The sequence below is a fragment of the Nyctereutes procyonoides genome, unplaced genomic scaffold, assembly GCF_905146905.1.
Source record: "Nyctereutes procyonoides isolate TBG_1078 unplaced genomic scaffold, NYPRO_anot_genome, whole genome shotgun sequence".
Classification (NCBI taxonomy): Eukaryota; Metazoa; Chordata; class Mammalia; order Carnivora; family Canidae; genus Nyctereutes; species Nyctereutes procyonoides.
The window spans coordinates 7,667,875-7,686,683 of record NW_026575051.1 but is presented as its reverse complement, the minus strand read 5'-3'; the positions used below and the strand labels follow the sequence as shown (position 1 = coordinate 7,686,683).

The 18,809-nt window shown below is 36.8% G+C and overlaps 1 protein-coding gene across 1 annotated transcript in view; it reads right to left on the bottom strand.

Annotated features, from left to right (window-relative positions):
- DNAH8 (dynein axonemal heavy chain 8) overlaps positions 1-18,809 on the bottom strand; it is a 331,702-nt gene that overhangs the window by 274,020 nt on the left and 38,873 nt on the right. The window contains exons 9-14 of the mRNA XM_055330260.1: positions 15,090-15,287; positions 9,763-9,839; positions 7,971-8,070; positions 7,242-7,361; positions 5,848-5,983; positions 2,743-2,930 (exon numbers count right to left, since the gene is read on the bottom strand). Of these exons, the coding sequence (XP_055186235.1) occupies positions 2,743-2,930; positions 5,848-5,983; positions 7,242-7,361; positions 7,971-8,070; positions 9,763-9,839; positions 15,090-15,287 (819 nt within the window). The remainder of the gene's footprint in view (positions 1-2,742; positions 2,931-5,847; positions 5,984-7,241; positions 7,362-7,970; positions 8,071-9,762; positions 9,840-15,089; positions 15,288-18,809) is intronic.

Sequence of the window (18,809 nt, the reverse complement as noted above, 5' to 3'; positions counted from 1 at the left end):
CTCATAGCTCTGCCAAGATTAAGGCTGCTTACATAAAATTATATTAATTTATCATAGTTTTTCTTCACCTGTAAATTATCTTAGCATCTCCTTAAACAGTAAGTCAGTGGAGCTTTCTAGAGTTGCATTGTCCATATTTATTATTTAATTATCTTTCTATATTTATGCCATTTTAAATAGCTTGGACAATTATCTTTTCACGATATCTGTCATTATACCTTTTTCCCCTTTCTGTTCCTTGTCTTCTGACATATGAAAGCATATTTGTTACTGATGCCACATTTCTTTTCTTGAATCAAAATAAATGTATGCACAATCAGAGTTAATAGGCTTATCTATTTTCTTTTAGATATTTTTTAAGATGAACATAATGATCAATTTTTTATTATTTCGTGATTTATTGCATGGTGTGATGGGAAGTGTGGCTTCGAGTTAATTCTTCCCCAAATAAATAATATTAAGCTGTTTAAATGTTTACTTAGTGGTTTCAAAGTTATTAAGTCCTTTTCTCTTCCCAATCTTCTATTAGCACATCAGAATTTTAATGCTATAAAGAAGAAACAAAGGGGGCAGCCTCAGTGGCTCAGCAGTTTAACGCCACCTTCAGCCCAGGGTGTGATCCTGGAGACCCGGGATCTAGTCCCACCTCAGGCTCCCTGCATGGAGCCTGCTTCTCCCTCTGCCTGTGTCTCTGCCTCTGTGTGTGTGTGTGTGTGTGTGTGTGTGTGTGTGTGTGCCTCTCATGAATAAATAAAATCTTTAAAAAAAAAGAAGAAGAAACAAGGGAATATAACACTATATGTTAACTATACTGGAATTTAAAATGAAATAAAGAATAAACAAGGGAACAGAATAGAAAGCCCAGAAATAAATCTATGTGTATATGGTCAATTAATGTACAAAGAAGCAAAATATACAAAGGAGATAAAAATATAAAAAGTATAAGGGCAGTCTTTTTAATAGCCTTAGGAAAACTGGAAAAAAGAAAAGAAAACTAGAAAGTCATAACACACACACACTAATCAACCCAAAATGGATCCAGGACTTAAATTTAAGACCTGAAACTGTAAAACTCCAAAAAGAAAACATGGGGGTAAGCTCCTTGACATCAGTCTTGGCAGTGATTTTTGGATTTAACACCAAAAGCACACACAATAAAAGCAAAAAATAAACAAGTGGACTGTGTCAAACTAAAAATTACTGCACAGCAAAGGAAACTATCAACAAAATGAAAAGGTATCCGATGGAATGGGAGAAAATATTACAAATCATATATCTGATAAAGAGTTAATATCCAAAATATGTAAGGAGCTCACACAACTCAAAAGCAAAAACCCCAGCAATCCAGTTAAAACGTGTGTAAAGGAGCTGAATAGACATTTTTCCAAAGAAGTTATACAAAAGGCCAATAAGTATATGAAAAACGGTAATCAATATCACTAACCTTCTGGAAAATGCAAATCAAAATCACAATGAGATGGTACCTCACTCTGTTAGAATGGTTATTACAGATAAAAAGTATTGGCCAAGGTATGGAGAAAAGGGAACCTTTGTGTGCTATTGGTGTGGATGTAAATTGGTGTAGCTACTGTGGAAAACACCATGGAGGTTCCTCAAAAAATGAAAAAAAAAAAACATATGACAGAGCAATCCCACTTCTGGATGTAGATCAATAGGAAATGAAGTCAGGATCTTGAAGAGCTATCTGCACTCCCATGTTCACTGCTGCATTATTTACAATAGCCAAGATATGGAAACATCCATCAATAAATGAATGGATAAAGAAAATATGGTATAGATATGCAATGGAATATTATTCAGCCATGACAAAAAAAGACATTGCCATTTGCAACAACATGGATGGACCTTGGAGGACTTATGCTAAGTGAAATAAGGCAGACAAAGATAAATACCCTATCACTTATATGTGGAATCTAAAAAAGCTGAACTTGTAAAAACAAGAAAAGTGCTTACCAGGGGCTAGAGGTGGGAAGAGAATAAATAGGAAGAGGTTGGTAAAAGGGTACAATCTTTCAACAATAAGATGATTGAAGACTGAAAAGCCAATGTATAATAACATAGTGGCTGTAACTGATAACACTACATCATATAATTGAATTTTGCTAAGAGAGTAGAACATTCTCACCAAAAAGAAACAAACATATATGTGTATATATAAACAAATATACATTGTTTCTTTTTGGTTTAATATACACACATATATATAGTGATGAATGAACTAGATAAGAGGCATCCTTTCACAATGTATATGTATATCAAATCATCATGGTGTACACTTTAAGTGTCTTATAATTTTGTCAACTGTACCTCAATAAGACTGAAGAAAAATGAAAAGAATCTACATAGTAACAAATTCCCTCTCAATACCACATCAGCACAACTGCAGTGATATATTTTTCCTTTACAAAAAAAACACTCCTTCAAAAATAATTTTAAAATATTTAATAATTTGAAATATAATCTATCTTGGGATGCCTGGGTGGCTCAGTCAGTTAAGCATCAGACTCTTGGTGTTGGCTCAGGTCGTGATGTCAAAGTCGAAGGATCAAGATCCAAGTCAGGTTCTGCAGGGAGTTGGCTTCAGAGTCCCTCTTCCTTTGCCCCTCCCCTGCTTGCACTCTGTCTCTAATAAATAAAAATTTTAAATATATATATATATATGTATACACATATACATATATACACATACACATATACATATACATATATAATCTATCTTACCTGCAAATACAGTTTGTCTGCTTTCAATTTACTTTCCAATTTTAGCAATTTCTTTGCCTGTTCTGGTACATCCAGCTTCATTTTTATCATGCACTTAGTTTCCCGAACAATTTCCAGAATTTTGGGATCAAAATTAACCAGCAACTTCCCTGTTTCTGGGTGTCGCACAAAAAGCGTGGCTTGTAAAGCTACAAATAAACAATTATTGACATTAGTTTTTCTGGATTTCTTTTCTGCTTCCAGCTGTGTTTACATGCTTGCCTTCCCTACTGGGTACTGACTTCTTTATAGAATAATAGTGTTGGATATCCCAGGTGATGAGGCATAGCATCTGACATGTGGTCAGTGCTCAAAACTTAAATAAATGAATGCAGAATCTCTGCAAACCCATAAAATCAGATCCAGAGAGATAAAAATAAATGAAAAGGAGATAGCCTTCATGCTATGAACTGCAACACTTTTCTGAGTGGGTGTGATAGAACTATAATACAATGTGGTTTCTTTTAATGGATTGTGATTTAACCCCTGGGAGAACTGGAAGGTGTGCACAACTACAAAATATGACATACCTCGTATGATAAACACTTTCCCACAACTAACCCCAAACTGTTTCTTTAAAGAAAGAATTAAGCCTCTATTTGAATTTCTGGTAACTAAGCTCAGTATCAGTAAGAAATATTTATTAAACACCATGGCATTGTGAGCTTCTAGGATACAGAGGAAATTTTTTTTATGCTACACCTAAACTACTTTCTGAACATCATTCACATAAATAGGTATTTGCAGGCATGCTTTTCATTATGAATTGAAATATATAATCCCAGTTAGTGTAGCCTTAGCTTCTTTGTTATCCTAACATGAATTACTTCTAGAAGCATAATAATAACACACTTCTCGATGAGTATGTGCTAGCTTAAATTATATCTTATATTAACAAACACTACTAACATGAGAATTTCTTATGTATCTCCCAAGCCTCACATTACTTCATAGAGTGCAGCTGCATCAAATTTCTCATAAAATGAAACGGTCTACATGTCCCTTTGAAGTTAGTTGACTTTTACTCATCAGATAAAAATCAGTCTTGAAATGGTTCTTAATGATGCTGCTTGAATGAGGATTTCAACAGAAAATTTTACCTAATTCATTTGAAATCTTTTTAAAATTGAGCTAGAAATCATTTATCCTCTCAAGTAAATTCCAAAATAACCTTGAAACATTCATTTAATGAAATCTATCTTCCTTAAGTCTATAATGAGCTTTCTTGAAAGGACAAAATTGGTCATCGAGACCACTAAGAATAATGGCAGCCAGGAAGTCAGTTCCAGAACTGAGTGACATTCCATTAAACCTTATAGAGCAACCACCTAAAAGAGGCCAATACAAGGTCCCCAATTATTATTCCGAGTTCTTATATGGTTAAATATAGCCACGTCAATATAACAAGAAGACTGCGGAGCAATTCATTTCCACTGATCTGTGTTCATAGGAAAGGCACGTTTAAGTCCCAGCTTTGCTACTTCCTAGATGTGCGATGATCTTGTGCAGGTGACTTAATCTCGTAGTACCTCAGTTTCCTCATCTATAAAATGAGGATAAGCACAGCTTCCCCTCCTTTAATCCGTGAGGATTAAAGGAAGCTGCACATGTAAAGTGCTTTGACAATGCCTAGTACACAGTAAGGGCTACGTACGTGTCTGTTATCACTGTTCTTTAAAGGATACAAAGATGAACAGACATAGAGAGTATCCTTGGACTGTGTGGGCAGATGAGACAGATCCATAAAGCAGTAAGTGTCATGAGAAAGAGCAGCAGATAAATTGTGTAGAGGACTCTGGAGGAGGAAGACATTAGTTTCTGCTGTAGAAGAATAAGGAGCAGCTACATGGAACAGGTGATTGGTGAACTTTTGAACACATGCTGATAAGAGGAAAAATCACCAGAACCAAAGAAAAGTAGGAAGGTGTAGGATAATGCAGAAACAGAATAGTACCTGTTCCACACATCAGTGAACAATTCCATCTTCTCCTTTTCCATAATGTGAATTTTAAGTTTCTCCTGACGCTCCTTTGAGAGTATTGCTCCTTAGCTGGTTTTCAATTGGCTCCATAGGGTCCTCCCACACTCATTCCCTGCAAACAGCTGGCCCGGTATGAGTGGCTTAATAAAAGCTAAACCAAGGTGCCAGTTGGGGAGGACAACCTGCAAGGGTTGGGACCCTGACCTCAGGGACAAAGGCAGGGGTGAATTAATGATTTGGAAAACAGCATGTGTCCCATACAGCTGAAATATATGGGCCTGGAACCAAGAGGATGAAAAAGAGTGGCCTCCCTTATCATCACTGCCAGTGACTCAGCCACAGAATCTGTGCTTCCTGTGTCTGCAGTTTTGTTGGAATGGGGATCCTGGTATGGGAGGGAGAAACCTTCCCATCAAGGGACACAGTCAGGGTTCCACCAAGATTATAGATAAGAGCTTAAGGTTACAATGGGACAAAGCAGGAATCTGAACTGACCACCAATGGAGTTCACACAGTAACAAGCACCCCAGGGGATACCAGCATGGACACATGATGCTTAAAGCCATCCATCCCTTGCCTCACAGTGGACTCTGCCCTATGCTCTGGCACTCTGCAGAGGTACTCAGACACAGCCCTAATACTATGAATTTACTGGGGCTCAAAAGTGAATTTAAATTCGGTTATAGAAAAAAGAAGAACGGAAGGGAGGGAGGAAGACAAGAAAAGTGCCATTCTTTCTTCCCTGATTAGGACTGAGATCTGAATCTATTATATGATCAAATTGAATATGAAAAACTTCCCCTAAATCTATGGAGAAATTATCCATGAAGAGTCTCAATATTAACTTTTAAATACTGTCTTTTCATGGGAAGTCACAAAGTATATCAACTTTAAGGTGATGGCAACTTTTGTTTATAAAATCAGAATATTATTAACAACTATAAAAAAAAATTACGTCATCCCAAATATAAATATAATCATTGTAATGTTGTATAAAAGGGATATGAAAATTCTCCAGAACCATGAATTCATTCAAAATCACCTAATACCCACTCCATAGCATCACTGTGGAGTTTTATACACACCATACTGTAACTGTGAGAGCTCTCTGACCCAGGCTGTGTGATAGACCACTTCGAATTCCACCAGAACATAGGAAATTTTGTTATACTGACGAATGACAGCTTTACCTTCCATACTTGACAAAATTTCTGAGTTTTTCTGTTTTTTTTTTAAGGGGAAAAAAAAGATTTATAATTAAAAGACTGCTGGTTGCTTTTGTATTCTAACCATAAAGCTATTAGTATTTAAAATGTCATCAAACAATTATGCCTTAGATTTTGCCTCAGAGTAAAACAGATGAGGAAAGCCATACAAACTAGAGATGGAAGTAGGGAACCATTACAGACAGAAAGGTCTCTAGCCTTATAGCCAGCTAGGCTGAGAGCCTCTCCTTTCTATTCTCTATTCCCTCCCCACAATTCTGGATAAGACACAATGGATTGATTTTCCTTCAACTGTGAGTATCAGAGAAAATCCCCCAATTCCAACACTTAAAAAAAAGTAACTATGTATCAAAGAACAAAAGCCAAATTTCTTTATGTAAAAATTGAACGTTTTATGTTTTGATTCACAGATGTCAAAAACAGGGCAATCTCGGCTCTGTCACTACAGAGTCCATCAACAATGGACTCCTCATCCTGGCTACTTTTTTAAGGCCAGGGTTTGAATTTTATTTTACAAATAGTAAGAACAGTAAAATTATTGATAGCAGTGAACCTGAAACAACAAAGACTTAATATCCAATAACGCTTAAATACTAAAATTATTTGCAAGACTATTTTTGGTAGTTATTTTGTTCTGTATGTAGGTTTAAGATACCACCCTACACAAACCAACTCTGCTTTGTGGTTCTCTTTACAAAACCAAATCAAATAAAAAACAAAGAGAAGGCAAACTGACAATTTCAGAATGCCAACAGGGCCTAAGAGTATACTGGGTTTTTCCAGAAATTTAATAATCTTAAGGACACAGAGAATGCATATACTCTATTATACTTTGCTCTAGATTTCAATTCTTTATTCGGGAATACATTCTTAGTGTATTCTTCACGTTTACTAACATATGTCAGTGACCTATCTGTCCACACATAGAAGTAATCCTCAGGACTACACCTATACTTTATTGTTTTCAAAGCAATGACTCTTTAAACACCTTGATCATGTGTCCCGTGCTACTCAAAGACACAAGGTTACAAGATTCTCCCCCTTAAAGATTAGCTATAGTTAAGTGAGCTTACTTACCAAACATGAGAGAATTGGCTTAGTCTCCCTCAAGCACATTTATAAACTAAATTTTCTTTGCCTCATGAAAGCATTAGTTCTAACTACTTTATTGGGCACAGACATTACAGGTAAAATATATGTCTTGTGTTAAAACTACCATAATCCTCATACTACAAATGTAACTATTGGCTTACAAAGAAATAGTTGATGGGTTCACTTATCCGGCGATACAGCTGCCTCACCCAGAGTATTTTTCCTGCTATGGGGGGCATGTTTCGAGCAAGAGGGGGGTCATCTTTTTGAGAGTAATAAAGCTGCAATTAAAGATCTGGTATTAATGTTCAAAATTCAACACAATGGAAGAGGCAAAAATATTCAACACATTTGTATTCACTTGTCTTATACACAGGAGGTAGTCAATAAATATGCAAATGCACTTCAGAGATAATCTGTGGCTCAGAAACTATGATGTCTACAATACATGACATTTAATTCTCTCTTAACCCTTATTTTCCATTACATGTATATTTTTTCTATAGTTTATCCCAAATTTTAAGGAGATCTTCAAATGAGGGAGCACATAAGCTACATCATATCTGTTATAATATTCTTCAGAGTCCATATTTCTATACACAGCAGTATTAACTTAGATGGGCTTTCCTATACACACACAAATCCTGTTGCAAAAAAAAAAAAGAAAGAAAGAAAAAAAAAAACAATAGTTGTTAAGAGCATAGGAATGTAACTCTGGCTGTCCAGTATGCTGTCAACACCTTCCAACATATAGAGGGGTACATCAGAGATACTTAGCAATGAGGGGTCATTCTGAAAAGTTTGGGACAAGATTATAATGGCAAACACTTCTCATAATACTTTTCTTTTTGTACTAAAGTACTTATTCTATGTACAAACATGAACCTTGCCTTCTTAGTAGCTTCAAGTTCAGCCACATAATACTGAAGAATACGCTCAATTGTGTGGTTTATTTCTGACTGAAGACAGGGGATTTTCAGCTTCTGGAATCTGAAAGTAATCGAAGGTGAATAATTAAAAAGTAAACAGGAATCATACTTAAGAATCGCTGCCATCTCCCTGCTCAGTGGGGAGTTTGTTTCTCCCCCTCCCTCTGTCCCTCTGCCAGCTTCTGTGCTCAATCTCTCTTTCTCTTCCTCAAATAAGTAAATAAAATCTGAAAAAAAAAAAGAGTTGCTGCCATCCTAAAAATCCATTTATTCACTCATTTGACAAATATTCATACCAGGCTTCATGCATTGTCCCAAGACAAAGAGAAGAACAAGACAGGTATAGTGCCAGGCCTCTTGGAGCCTCCAATTATGCTTTGGAAAAATGTAGTTTTAGTCAAGAGTTACATCATAATTATTTAAATGACAAGAGTACCAGAAAGGCACATATCAGGGGAACTCAGCCAAGTCTGGGGAGTGGAGAAAGACTCCCCTTTCAAAGGAGACATTTAAACCAAAATTGAAAAAAATGAGTGGGGAAGGCTGGCTTAGCCAAGATGGAGGCAGCACACTGAGCATCCCTCTGCCAATATTGATGCTCACATAATTCCAAGTAGCCGTATCCTAACAGAGATCTGTCAGCCAAAGATCATTTCCCCTTTCAAACAGAGTGATGCATAGGAAGTACTAGGATGATAACGTCCTGATAATACACTGAATTTACACTAGAGTATTAGAGGTAAAAAAGAGAGATGGACGGACAAAAAGATAGATTGAGACCAAGAGGGAAATGGCCAAGAAAGCAGTACTGCCATATGTATGTGCAGCTCTTTCAGTTGTCAAAATCATTTCATAAGTCTGGATGGACTCTTTCAATGTCATGAGGTCTCACAGGTATGACCCATCCTTTGAGAGATGTGGAACTATAGCAAAACTGGGCCCAAACCCAGATGCACTGACTCTCAGGAAAGAGTTCCCAAAGGGTCCCTAATACGGGCCATGAGCCCTCGCTGAGCTTGAAGGAAATGGCTCCTAGTCTGACCAGTCTGCCCTTCCAGGGATCACTGTTGCCAAGATAGAGGGAAAGGAAGCAGCAGGAGCACTCTGGAGGAAAAATGTAAAGTCTGAGGATCTACTACCCTTAGATAATTTCACTCTTGGAAATCCTTGCAGTATGCAGAATCAAATATTATTTGCTCCCTCTCCAATAATGTCTATGGAATTAACCTCAGATATATTACATGGCTAGAGGAAAAAAATCATGTGAAATAATTTCATTTTCTTTTTTTTTTTTTTTTTTGTGGAGTAGGTAGTTCTTTCTTAAATAATTTCATTTTCTTATTGAAAGACTTTCTGCTTCAAAAAATGCAACGAGGGCAGCCCCGGTGGTGCAGCAGTTTAGCGCTGCCTGCAGCCCAGGGTGTGATCCTGGAGGCCCGGGATGGAGTCGCACGTCTGGCTCCTTGCATGGAGCCTGCTTCTCCCTCTGCCTGTATCTCTGCCTCTCTCTCTCTCTCTCTCTCTCTCTCTGAATAAATAAATAAATAAATCTTTTTTAAAAATGCAATGAAAAATATCATGCTATATTTCACATCTTTACCAGTCTATTTAATGATCATTGAAAGATTAATGTGTATAAGTCTCAAAGTTTACAGAGGAGAGATTTCCAAAAATATCTTATTTGAAATACAAGCATTTTCAGATATAAAGTGATCGCACCTAGAAACTATACCCCTTAATGCATTAAAAATACCTTTGAAGCAGCTGAAGGGCCTGCTGAGAAGATAAGATTTTTCCAAAAGTACTGTTCATAAATGCTTGTATTTGTACCTAAAATAAAATATTAATATTCAACTGATTTGGGGCATTAAGGAAGAGATTGATTTTGTTTAACAACAATTAATGACTTTCCCACAGAATTAAAGTAGCCTGAAACACACCTACCATCCATGCATCTAGAACTGCACTGTCCAGTAGAACTTCACTGGCCACATGTAACTTCACTTGCTTCTTTTAACTACTATTCATGTGGCTACTAGGAAAATTAAAATAACATATGTGGTTTGCATTTGCTGTTTATTATTTATTGGCTATGACTGACTTAGAGATTTACAAAAGGAGTGTATGTCCCTTACCAAGCATATTTCTTGGAATATTTAGAATTTCTAAGCATATTGGGATGACACAGTAGACATCCAGGGTCACCAGGGGTTGATTTCCAACACTGCTGCTCTCAGAAACCCCTTTGCAACATTAAGGAAAAACAAGAAGAAAATATTTTCCAACACTCCTACCATCCTTAGCAATGAACTCGATTCTCCTAGTACCCAACCAATGGAACCAATGCACTTTTGTAAATTATTTTCACTTATAAATGGATATGGTCTACTTATATAGGCCATGTTTATTAATCAAAATTTTGAGAAAAGAAGGAAAATTTAAACATTGACACCTCTTTGAAAATATTAAAAATTTAAGAAGGGCCTCTAAATACACTGAAAGCTAAAATTTATATCTAAGACCATAGAAAACCTGTTATAACATATAATCTTTATTAATAAATCATAAAAATATGGGATGCAGCAAAAAGAGGTCTAAGAGGGAAGTTTATAGCAACACAGGCCTGCCACAAGAAGCAAGAAAAATCTCAAAAACACAACCTAACCTTATACATAAAGGAGCTAGAAAAGAAGAACAAATAAAACCCAAGACAGCAGAAGGAAGGAATTAATAAATATTACAGCAGAAATATGTGACATAAAAACTAAAAACAACAACAACAACAACAACAAAAAACAATAGAACAGATCAATGAAGTCAGGAGCTCATTCTTTGAAAAAAATCAACAAAATTGATAAACCTCTAGCCAGACTCATAAAAGAAAAAGAGAGAGAGAGAGGACTCAAATAAACAAAATCACTAATGAAAGAGGAGAAACAACAACCAACACTATAGAAGTACAAACAATTATAACAGTCTATATATGAAATTTATGAAAACCTATATACTAACAAAAGTTGGACAATTTTGGACAACGTAAAAGAAATAGATAAATTCCTAAAAACATATAACTTCCCAAAACTAACGTAGGAATAGAAAATTTGAACAGACCAATTACCAGCAATGAAATTTAATCAGAAATTGAAAGACTCCCAACAAACAAAAGTCCAGGACCAGATAGCTTCACAGCAAATTCTACCAAACATTTAATGAAGAGTCAATATCCATTCTTCTCAAACTATTCCAAAAAATACAAGAGGAAGGAAAACTTACAAATTCATTCCATGAGGCCAATATCACCCTGATACCAAAACTAGATAAAGACATCACGAAAAAAGAGAACTGCGGGCCTTTATCTCTTATGAATATCGGTGCAAAAATCCCCAAAGAAATATTATCAAACCAAATCAACAAAATATTTAAAAAATCATATACCACAATCAAGTGGGATTTGTTTCATGAATGCAGGGGTGTTTTAATATTCATAAAACAATTGGTGTGATACATAATATTAGTTAGAGAAAAGAATAAAAACCATATGACGATTCAATAGATGCAGGAAAAACACCTGTCAAGTTATAACATCGATTCATGATAAATACTCTCTGCAAAGTAGGCCTAGAGGGAACATATCTCAACATAATAAAGGCCTTATACAAAAAACCCACAGCCAAAGAACCCAAACTGAAAGCCTTTCCTCTAAGGTCAGGAACAAGTCTACTCTCACCACTTCTATTCAACCTAGCACTGAAAGTCCTAGCCACAGCAATCAGACAACATAAAGAAATCAAAGGCATTCAAATTAGTAAGGAAGAAATAAAACTCACAATTTGCAGATAACATGACACTATAAAAAACCCTAAAGATTCCACCAAAAAACTACTAGAATTGATAAATAAATTCAATAAAGTTACAGAATATAAAATCAATGTACAGAAATGTGTTGCATTCCTATACACCAATAATGAAGCAGCAGTGATATTAAGGGAAAAAAATCCCATTTATAATGATATCAAAAACCAATAAAATATCTAGGAATAAACTTAACCAAAGAGGTGAAAGACATGCACAAAGATATGGAAAGACATTCCATGTTCATGAGTTGGAAGAACAAATATTGTTAAAACATCTATACTACCCAAAGCAATCTTCAGATTTAATGTAATCCCTATCAAAAGACCAACAGCATTTTTCACAGAGCTAGAACAAACAATCCTAAAGTTTGTATGGAACCACAAAAAACCCTGAATAGGCAAAGTAATCTTGTAAAAGAAAAAACTGGATGAATCGCAATTCCAGATTTCAAGTTATATTACAGTGCTAGTAATTAAAATGGTACGGTACTGGAATAAAAATAGACACAGATCAATGGAATAGAACAGAAAACCCAGAAATGAACCCAAAATTATATGGGCAATTAATCTTCGACAAAGGAAGAATGAATATATGATGGAAAATGACAGTCTTTTCAACAAATGGCGTTGGGGAAACTGGACAGCCACATGCAAAAGGATGAAACCAGACCACTTTCTTTCACCACACACAAATATAAACTCAAAATGGATTAAAGATCTAAATGTGAGACCTGAAACCATAACAGTCCTTGAAGAGAGCACAGGCAGTAATCTGACATTGGCCCTAGTAACATCTTCTAGATATATCTCCTCAGGCAAGGGAAATAAAAGCAAAAACAAATGATTGGGACTACATTAAAAAAAGAAGCTTCTGCACAGCAAAGCAAAACAATCAACAAAACTAAAAGGCAACGTACTAAATGGGAGAAGATATTCAAAAATGATACATCCAATAAATGGTTAGTGTCCAAACTAGATGAAGAACTGATAGAACTCGATACCCAAAAACAAATAATCCAGTTAAAAATGGGCAGGGAGCACCAGGGGGCTCAGGCGATTAAGTGTCTGACTCTTGATTCCGGCTCAGGAATCAGATCAAGTCCCACATCAGGCTCCATGCTAAGCACAGAGTCTGCTTGGGGTTTTCACTCTTCGTTTCCCTCTGCCCCTCCCCTTGCTCGCTCTCCCTCTAGAAAATAAAAAAATAAATAAAATAAAATAATAAAAATGTTTTTTAAATGGGACATGAACAGACATTTCTCCAAAGAAGATATACAGATGGCCAACAAACACATTTAAGGATGCTCAACATCACTTATCATCACGGAAATGCAAATCAAAACTACAATAAGATCATTTCACACCTGTCAAAATGGCTAAAATCAACAACACAAGAAACAACAGGTGTTGGCGAGATGTGGAGAAAAAGAAACCCTCTTGCACTATTGGTAGGAATAAAAATTGGTGCAGCCACTGTGGAAAGCTGTATGGAGGGTCCTTAAAAAATTAAACATAGAACTACTATATGATCCAGGAATCACCCTACTGGGTATTTACACAAAAATTACAAAAACACTAATTCAAAAATTTACAAGCACCTCTAATTTATTGCAGCATTATTTACAATATCCAAACTATGGAAGCAGCCCTAGTGTCCGTCGATAGATGAATAGATAAAGAAGATGTGGTATATATGCACAATGGAGTATTATCCAGCTATAAAAAAAAATGAAATCTTGCCATTTGCAACAACATGGATAGAGCTAGAGTACAATGCTGAGTGAAACAAGTAGTCAGAGAAAGACAAATACCACATAATTTTACTCATGTGGAATTTAAGAAACAAAACAAATGAGAAAAAGAGAGATAAACCAAGAAACAGACTTTTAACAATGGAGAACAAACTGATGGTTACCAGAGAGACGCAGGTGGGGGGATGGAGGAAATAGGGGGTGGGGATCAAAGAATACACTTATCATGATGAAAAAAAAATAAAATGATAAAAAAAATCATAAAAATAATTTAAGCAGGGGCGCCTGGGTGGCTCAGTCTGTTAAACTTCTGACTTTGGCTCAGCTCATGATCTCAAGGTCCTGAGACTAAGCCTCACGCTGGGCTCCCTGCTCAGCAAGGGATCTACTTCTCCCTCTCCTTCTGCCCATCCCCCTGCTCATGCATGCACGGATCCGCACACTCTTATCACACTCTCTCAAATAAATAAAATCTTTAAAAAATAATTTAAGCAATAGTTTTAAAAACAAACAAATTCCCACTGCTATAAAGATATAATTCCTAAAACATTTTGGAAGCAAATTCCACCCTGCCCAACTAGCCAAACACTATAACTAAAACATATCTTAATATCAAACAGTCTAATTTTCAAAAACTGAAAGGAAATCTATGCCAGAAAGAAAAGGCATTGTTAGGATTTTAGGATCATTCTTATTCATATTGCCCAGATTACCTTAATGTAATTTTTAAAGAATCTTAAATGAAAAATATATTTATATATAATTTTCCTCAATTTCATGGCAAAAATTTCATATTCAGGAAGTGGATAGAGTATAGATCCTGTCCCTCTCTGTATCTCCAGGACATTCTACAGCAAAGAGGAGCCCATTCTCTGGGGCTAAGCTTGGGTTAACAGTATTTTATAGTAAGAGAGTAACGAAGGTCATGTAAGCCCAAAAGGTGGGAGAGAAATATGTTGCAGTCTCACCAGACATACTTTTTAAGTACCCTTCATCCTTCCTGTGCCCCTTAAGCTATGACAAACAGGATGAAGTCTTCTTTAGAGCTGTCCTCTAAGCTGTACAGAGAATATGGCCATAAAGTACAAGGCCAAGGGAAATCTTTTCACACTTAAAGAGTAAGGATGACATATTTTCTCTTAGTCCAGAAAAATGATATTGGCCCCTCGGCACAACAAAAATCAAATACAAAATCTAATGAAAACTAAAAATGAACCCCAGCTATAACAGTCCTTTGGGCTTCTGGTTATTTATTGATATCTTTTACTGAGTATGTTCATTTTTCATTGAAAAACATGGAAAATATTTTGTGGATTAGTTAAGAAATTTTTCATGCAGCAAATAGGTTTGATCAATTACACAAGCGTAACTTCTAATAGGAAATATATAAATTCTAGTACTTTTGGTTACTTTTCAGCTTTATTGAAGTGAAAGTATGCATAATTACTAAAGTAAAATTATGTATAATTACTTACCTCTAAACCATTGATTTTTGTCATGAACTCTAAGAAATCTGTATCAAACTCTGTCCTTCTTGGATCAAGAATGTCATATTGTTTTTTCTTAACCCCTTGATATATGTTTTTGAATTTTATTGACATAATATCTATTCCTTCTATTGTGGAATTACTCAAGGCTGAATATGTTTGCACAATAGTTATCATTTCTGTAATCTTAAAAAGAGGAATGTTATTTCAGAAATGGGATATTAGCACCCTTCCCTAGAATAAACTCTTAATGAATCATTGATTGAAAAAACAAACCAAGGGGCACCTTGCTGGTTCAGTCAGTGGAGCGTGTGACTCTCGATCTTAGGGTTGTGAGTTCTAGCCTCATGCTGGGTATAGAAATTACTTAAAAATAAAATCTATAGGGGCACCTGGGTGGTGCCATCAGTTGAGCGTCTGATTCTTGGTTTTCGCTCAGTTAGTGATCTCAGGATGGTGAGATGGGAATCCTGAGCACAGCTCCACACTCAGTGCAGAGTCTACTTGGGTTTCTCTCTCTCCCTTTCTTTCTGCCACTCTCTCCTATGCATGCACGTGCGTACACACACACACACACACACATTCCCCCTCTCTCAAAATAAATAAATATTTTTTAAAAAATCTTTAAAATAAATAAATAAAAAGAAAGAAAAAAAACAATAAACAGCCTCTAGAATCATTTAGCTAAAACCAGTCAGAGGAGATAAAATAGAAGACAAATATCTGTCACCAATCATTGCTACTCTTAGACTATTTCTATCATATCCAGAGAGAGTTGACTACATTTCTCTGATTTTGATCATTTTCTCTCTCAAGAGGGGAAAGAAAAGACTTTGAGTAAAAGCTCTTACAGATGTCTGAATAGTTTCATCCTTTTGCTCTTGAGAATTTTCTGAAAACTATGTCACTGAATCACTAAATTCAAAAGCTTTAGTGTTCTTCTTGGCCCTTGCCACAGTTCTGATATGTAAAACTAAATAAATCCACATCTGTTTTCCCTTTTGCCTGCATTAGGGCAGCTGAAGGCCCAAGAAGCTTGAAATACAGTCACATGTGACCCTTAAAGAGCCTTGGGAAACCCTCAAAATGAACTTTACTGCACAAATGGTGGTCTCTACCTTGATGTGCCAACACCACCTACTTTATACACACACACACACACGCGCGCGCACACACACACACACACACACACACTCCTTCATATCTACAGGTTACTTATTTCTTAATCTTCATCAATTATTCCCCACTGTGATTCCTGCTCTGGAGAACAATGCTCAAAGCTCTCCAGGGCAGGCCCATGAGTCCAAGGGCCAAACAGAAAATAAACCTACTTTCAAGGGATTTTTCTGAATACTATGCACCATGAAGACAACACTACCGGTCCATCTACCAAGCCAGCGGAATTCACATAAACTCCCTGCACATGTCAACCCAGACCACCATTTTCAGAGCAACTTTCACTCTCACACCACCATTTCTGTACATTTCCAAACACTGCTGTCATCCTAGAAGCCAGCCCAAATCTGGAAGAAATATGATCCCCTGTAATGCACTATGCTGTATATACTGTATGTAAAGACGAGAAGTAACTGGATCTCCTGCCTACACAAAAAAGCCACTCACCTTAAAAAGCAAAAACAAACCAAAGAACTCAAACTACCTACATGCTCTGTTCTTCTAACCTGCCAAGACTGCCCGTTATCCCTTAGTCTGCCACCCCAAGGGCCAAACACTGGGATGGAATTCCTGTCACTAAGCCATCCTCCATTTTGTCCATGAGGGATGAAGAGTCATCAAGAGGCACAGACAGCAGTCAGTGCTTGGCCTTTCGAACTTCACCAGTGTGTCTCCCACACTCCCAACACCACAGAGCAACAACATGAAAGCCAGTCATGGTGATCAACTGGGACCACACGCCTGCTTGTTTGTCCCCATCTTGGCTTTTTCACCAGCTCTCTTTATCAGCTTTTGACTCCTCAGATTGACAACCAACTTGCAATCCCCTCTTTGCTCACCAGCCTTGGCAGCATTTCCAGTTCTCAACTTGCTATGTTTGTCTCATCTCAGTGTTGCCCTACTCCACCTACTAGACTCCAATCCCTTTAAATCTCCCCCAAGCAATACCAGCTTCCCATCCCTTCTATTCTCTCCCACATACAGTCAGGGTGAGAAGAAAACAAAAGTAAAGACAGGGCTCTGGGAAACACCAATATTCACCAAAATTTATATGACAGCAAGAGAAAGACACAGCAAAAGATACTTAATTCTGGCATTAAGAATCATGGTACCTCCTTAATTCTGGCATTTTGGGACAGACTAACACTTAATGCATCATCAAGTCTCCACCTACCAACAGAAGGTGCACTTCAGGCAACCTAGTGATACACTAGAACCTTCCTCACTTGTTCCTTAAATATTTCTGTCGAACTCTGAGGTTTGTGAGCTCTCCAACCCCAACTTCAGTGCTGTCTGTCCTATGACTTTGCCACTTATTCATCCTGAGATCTGACTCTGCTTTCCCCAATGGGCTCTGACATAGCCTGTCCTCCTGAGTCTCCTCATCTACGATTTCAGAGTTTACAGAGGTAGCCCAACAGTCGTCCCAACTGTGGCCTGCTCATCACGAGAAGTTCATCCAGGCAGCTCAGTAACCACCTCTGGGAGATTATATAAAAGCCTGGCCACACTTGAGGGTACATTTTATAGCCTCATCTTTGCAAATCTGGATACCAATATTCACCAGTTACATATGGGAGTAATGCCCATCAACTAAGGGATTCTTAGTACAGGGGAATTGGGATTACCTAGCAATCAGAATGCACTTTAGGTGAGGTCTCTGGGAAGTGCTGCATTACCTCTGGTTGCTGAGTCCTTGTGGCATGAAATTGTGTCCTTAAGATTAGAGGCAGGGCTTCTCTAGAGGTACAATATGGTAAGTAGCTAGTGAAACAGGCCATTACTACCCACTCCCTCCAGCATTAGGAATATTTGGGCTGCTACTTCATGGATAGGTGCCTAAAATGCCCAGGATTAAAACTGCCACCAAAGATCTTTACTGCTATGGGCTCACCATTAAGGTCCAACCCTGAAACTCTACCAAGAGTAAAACTACACCCAAGTTGATAAGGGTCCTAACCCCTGGAAAATTTTAGAATAACCAGGATCTACCCCAAGTGCATTAAGAAACATCAACCATCTTTATGGAACATGTCTGACCAATGGGGCCTTCATGCTGATATCCTCCTAATTGGACATTTTTCCCCAAGAAATCTCTATTGTTCACAAAACAGCTCCATGAAACAGTTTCCTACATAGGGTATCGAAAGTACAAACAGCAAAAAAAATTTCATAAATTGGACTTTATCAAAATTAAGAACTATTGTGCTTCAAGGAACACCATCAAGAAAGCAAAAAGGTAACTCACAGAATGGATGAAAATATAATATCTGATAAGGGACTCATACCCAGAATATATAAAAAACCTCAGCAATAAAAACACAAATAACCAAATAAAAAATGTGCAAAGAATGTGAATATAAATTTCTCCAAAGAAGAATTACAAAGAGACTATAAGCAAATTAAAAAATGTTCCACATCATCAGCAAAATGCAAATCAAAACCATAGTGAGATAGATATTACTCACACTCTCTAGTCTGCCTAAGTTCAAAAAGGTAGACAATAATAAGTGTTGACAAGGATGTAGAGAA